The sequence below is a fragment of the Nicotiana tabacum genome, chromosome 22 (genome assembly GCF_000715075.1).
Source record: "Nicotiana tabacum cultivar K326 chromosome 22, ASM71507v2, whole genome shotgun sequence".
Lineage (NCBI taxonomy): Eukaryota > Viridiplantae > Streptophyta > Magnoliopsida > Solanales > Solanaceae > Nicotiana > Nicotiana tabacum.
In genome coordinates this window covers 141,454,889-141,459,754 of record NC_134101.1, presented here as the reverse complement: position 1 = coordinate 141,459,754, position 4,866 = coordinate 141,454,889, and the positions used below count along the sequence as shown (strand labels likewise).

Genomic DNA, 4,866 nt, shown 5'->3' with positions numbered 1-4,866 from the left:
ATGAATTACATTCATTCATCACTAGGTTATAAGTCGATGAATCAATTATAACAGATTAATTGATTCATTAACTCGAATGTAATTCATTAACTCTATTATAATACAAATAAAGAATACAATATCATGTACTATAACATGCTATATATGTAGTTAAAGCAGCACGAAGTGTGTGTGTTATATATATACACACACTAACATATACTATAACAAGTTATATATACGTTATAGTATTACAGTGAAGTGTCTGTGTATATATAAGAACATGAAGCGCTAGGAACATAGGTATATACACACATGAAGCGCTAGTAACACAGGGTCGGGTTATTTTAGGGATTTATACACTTGTAAATTGATTCATCGACTTATAACCTACTCAGATGCATCATTGAATATTAAAACAAAACGTCTTGACTTATATCTATCTCTCTCTCCCTCTCTCTCTCTCTCTCTCTCTCTCTCTCTCTCTTATATATATATATATATATATATATATATATATATATATATATATATATATATATATATATATATATATATATATATATATATATATATATATAACTCTTCGTTGTACAATTTTAACTACATATATAGCATGTAGAGTATATTTTAGTGTATTCATCTCTTGTATTACAAAAGTGTTAACGGAATTACATTTATATTATTTAGATAGTAAATATAAAAGTAATTTTTAATTTTGACCAATGTTGACCTGAAAAGAAACCAACTTTGGTCGCTAATTATCCAGAAATTAAAATTAGCGACTAAAGTTGGTCGCTAAATTTAAATCAGATTTATTTATATTTTATATAATATTTAAAATAATAATATAATTGTTAAACGTTAGAACTGGGTCACAGATTAGCGACCAAAGTTGGTCTCTATCTGCTTCCCCTTTCGTAAGCGACCAACTTTGGTCGCTAATTTTAAATTATATTTATTTATATTTTATAATTTTTTTAAAATAATAATATAATTATTAAAATTTTATAACTGGGTCCCAGATTAGCGACCAAAGTTGGTCTCTATCTGCTTCCCCTTTCGTAAGCGACCAACTTTGGTCGCTAATTTTAAATTATATTTATTTATATTTTATAATTTTTTTAAATAATAATATAATTATTAAAATTTTATAACTGGGTCCCACTTTGGCGACCAAAGTTGGTCGCTAATTTCAATATTTCTTTGACCCAGCAAATCTGACCAGTCCGGTCAATATTTTGACCACATTATCGACAAACCTTGGTCGCTAATGTATTTAGAATAATTATTTAATAATTTTCTCCAATTTAGCGACCAACTTTGGTAGGTTTTCTTGACAGACTAATTTTGTTCGCAAATTATTGGTCGCTTTTTCCGGATTTCTAGTAGTGGCGGTAAAAGGCATAGATAAACCAATTTTGTTCGTAAATTGTTGGTCGCTTTTTCCGAATTTCTTGTAGTGGCGGTAAAAGGCATACATAAATATTGCAGAACATTCCCGAAGACAACCACCCGCATATGTACTTTAGCAAATGAATCCAGGAGCGAATTATTGCTTGTATGCATATTTTAGAAAATTGAGTTATTTGGCAAAATTTACGGGGCATGGGAAGAACCTGGCTGATTTCCCGAAGACAACCACCACATATGTACTTTAACAAATGAATCCAGGAGCGAATTATTGCTTGTATGCATATTTTAGAAAATTGAGTTATTTGGCAAAATTTACGGGGCATGGGAAGAACCTGGCTGATTCGGGTATGTGTTTGCACCATAGAGAAAGAGCAAATAAAGAAGAATCCCCTTGCCCCTAAATCTTGAGAAGGCCTTTCGAAGACTGACCTTTCTTTCTCTTCTTTTGGTCTGATCGGTCGGGCCAGAAAAATTCGGTCATAGGAATTTAGAACACCTACGTGCTGGACGTAGGTGTTTTTATACTAAAGTTCCAACTTAGATAGCACTTACTTTTCCAAAAAATTTCTCGTTAAATTTTGAAGACAGTCAAATTTACTTGCTAGTAGTAATACTTATGAAGCAATGACTACCAAATCAAAGTTGCATTATTGCGTCGTCCTAGAGAAAAGGCAGTTCGATCCAAATTAACGCACATATATCATTAGCTCAAAAAGGAAAAAGCTACGTAGTTCTGCTTTTATTTTCCAAAAGTACAAGAACTTGCCGCTTTTACATCATAGTTACATACATAACAGTTGCCATTATATCATAGAAAGATGACCCCATAAGGTCCTCGTTTTATTAAGGATGCCTTTTTAGCTAAGCTTACATAGGAGGAAAAAGCAAAACTATTACACGTTGGTTCTAATTAAGCAGCAGCAACTCTCTCGGATGAGCGAGCTCTTCCTGAAGAGCGGAAGATAAGAGTTTCCTCCCTGTTGAACTTCAGCCTCCTCGCCTCATCCCTTGAAATCTGGTATGAATTGGCGATCACATCTACAGGTAATCCTCGGATAGCTGAGGTACGGCCGCTCAAAGTGTTGATCATGGCATTGTCATTGGTGTTGAACTCTACCCACTCGCAGCCTTCGGTCTCAGCGTGTTTCACCACGGCATAGTTCTGTGGAACCACCACAACCTGTCCCTGTCGGACTCTGTCATCTAACACTGCTTGTCCTCTGTGATCCACAATCTGAATCCTTGACTCTCCCCTTGTTATGTAGATTACCTTGTGTGCATTGGTGACCCAGTGTGGTGCCATGATTGAATCCTGCCCAATTAAACGGTAGTAATCAGTCTACATTTTATAGGTTTAATTTAAAGAACTAAAATGGTGCAAAATTGTCTCATAGGGCAGGGCCCCCAATTATCAACCCAAGTGATTTTTAACCCAATTAGCCATTGGTGACTTACTCTGTAGAGAACTCCCCTAGCGGCACTGAGACGGAGGAAGCTGAGGATTGGCAGAGTGAGGCTGTTGACGGTGGTGAATCGTCCGGCATGTGGGTTGTAGATATCAGCACGTGAGGGGTTGTCAATGTTCTGCCTGACTTTAGCGGAGCAGATGGTTTCCTCAATTCCGTTCATGCGAGGACCGTATTGTCCTTGCTCTTGTCTCTCCTCGCGCTCCTCTTGTTCTTGTGAGAATGGTGGCCTCACAACTCTGAGTCCTTGCTGAATGTTTACAATGTGTCCTCTCTGGTCTTCCTGTCCCTGAAGTCTCTTGGCTGTCTCCTGGTCTACGCCAAATGCCTCAGCCAAGACCTGTACGTCGAAGCCATTGAAAACATTTCCTGATTGGAATTGTTCCCTGCGCAAGCTGCGGGCACCGTATTGTCCCTGTTGCTGTTGTTGCTGTCCTTGTTGTGGGTTTCCAGCAATGAAGAACCTCTGCAAAAAATGAAAATCGGATTTATTAATAATTAACGAATACTATGGTTCTATAGGATTAATTTTTGTTGTATGTTTTTTGCACATTCTGTAATGTACCCTTGAAGTTCGACCAAGCTGGTTGGCATTGTTACTGCTATCTTCAAGAACAACAAGAACAAGCTCCTCATTTCCTTCGTTATAAACCCAGTGAGCAGCTCCAGCAGGGAAGGCAATAATGTCACCCTGCCTAAACTGTCCAATCCTCTGGTGGCGATCTTGGAATCTTGAACCGGCACCCCTTTCACCTTGCTGCAATTGCTGGGATGACTGGAATGTTTCGGGGCATCCAGATTGCATGATGCCATAAAATCCCTGACCTGAACATTAATTACCCACACAAAAATGTTAATCAATCAATGCGAACTGAACATGAGAAATCAAAAAATTACTATATATGCACCTCGTTCAACATAGGCAAGTAGGGGAGTGTTAACATAAGAAGGCAACAGCATTCCCCTAGACTGGATGACGTGGCGAATTAGGGAGACGCCAGCACATTGGAACTGCTGGTTATTTGGGTCCCATAACTCAGTGACTCCAGCTTCGGCTTGAATGCGGACGGTGGGTTCCTGAGGGCTAAGTCTATTGAGTTGGCACTCGCCTTGCTGCTGTTGGTATCTCTGCTGAGCAAAGGTACCGTGCAATACCAGAAGGAAACTCAAGGAGAAAGAGAGCCAGCTAGAAGCCATGATTATTACTATTGAGTAGAGAAGATATTAAACTATTTGCTGATGGGAAGTGGCGAGTGGGAATTGCTAGTATTTATAGGAGGGAGAGGTACGTAAGGGATTGACACATAGCAGAATATGTAGAGAAAAGCTCTGCCATTTTGCGCTTTGCATGGCTATCAAAGCATGCTGCTTTACACCTAGTGAGTATGCCTCATGCATTCGGAGTTTAGGTGGCTTCTTCCTTCTGAGAACAAAACAAATATAGTAGGAGTTCTGTTTTAAAGCGATTTTGTTTTACTCTGAGTTGTTTTATTCAGTGAATGTGAAGTCCATAAACATCAATGAGTCTACTACTCCATTAACGAGGTAATTTGATTTTCACGCCTGTTGTATTGCTATTTTAATTAATCTTTTATGGTAAATTATTTATTTTAGTTTTCTGTTACAAATTAAATTTTTTTATCAATTATTTATTGTTGCAGGCCATGTTACTCGGATGGTTAAAAGAATTTTAAGCAATCGTTACATGAAAGTTAAACAGTATTAATTGTTTGTTCACGTATTAATTATGTGAGGATTATAATTTTGAGAGATTGTTTATGTATGGATTAATAAGTAAGGAATTAGCATACATGGAATCATGGATTACTTAATACTCTAAAACTGCATTTTTGTTTTAAATAATTTAATTTCTACTTTGCTCTTCAAATTTGTTTGACTCAAAAAATATTAAAATCTTTTTGAACAAATCAATCAAAAATGAAGGGGTAAATCTTAGCTGAGGTCAATAATCTCTAGAAAGATTGATAAAGAAAGAGTAGATAGA

General features: G+C 36.8%; 1 protein-coding gene across 1 annotated transcript; it reads right to left on the bottom strand.

The window, feature by feature from the left end:
- Window positions 1–2,098: 2,098 nt before the first annotated feature.
- LOC107798554 (11S globulin seed storage protein Jug r 4-like) lies at window positions 2,099–4,119 on the bottom strand. Its single transcript, XM_016621566.2, has 4 exons — window positions 3,770–4,119; window positions 3,427–3,686; window positions 2,851–3,327; window positions 2,099–2,707 (listed from the first exon to the last, which is right to left on the bottom strand). The coding sequence occupies exons 1-4, from the start codon at window positions 4,056–4,058 to the stop codon at window positions 2,306–2,308; spliced, it is 1,428 nt and encodes a 475-aa protein (XP_016477052.1). The 5' UTR covers window positions 4,059–4,119; the 3' UTR covers window positions 2,099–2,305.
- Between the last annotated feature and the right edge of the window lie 747 nt (window positions 4,120–4,866).

Bases quoted from the DNA above. Each gene is read 5' to 3' on its own strand.
- LOC107798554 (XM_016621566.2), bottom strand. From the start codon at position 4,058: ATGGCTTCTAGCTGGCTCTCTTTCTCCTTGAGTTTCCTTCTGGTATTG. The intron at 3,328-3,426 runs GTACATTACAGA...CATTTTTTGCAG, and splicing joins AGCTTGGTCGAACTTCAAGG to AGGTTCTTCATTGCTGGAAA. The intron at 2,708-2,850 runs GTAAGTCACCAA...TTAATTGGGCAG, and splicing joins CTAGGGGAGTTCTCTACAGA to GATTCAATCATGGCACCACA.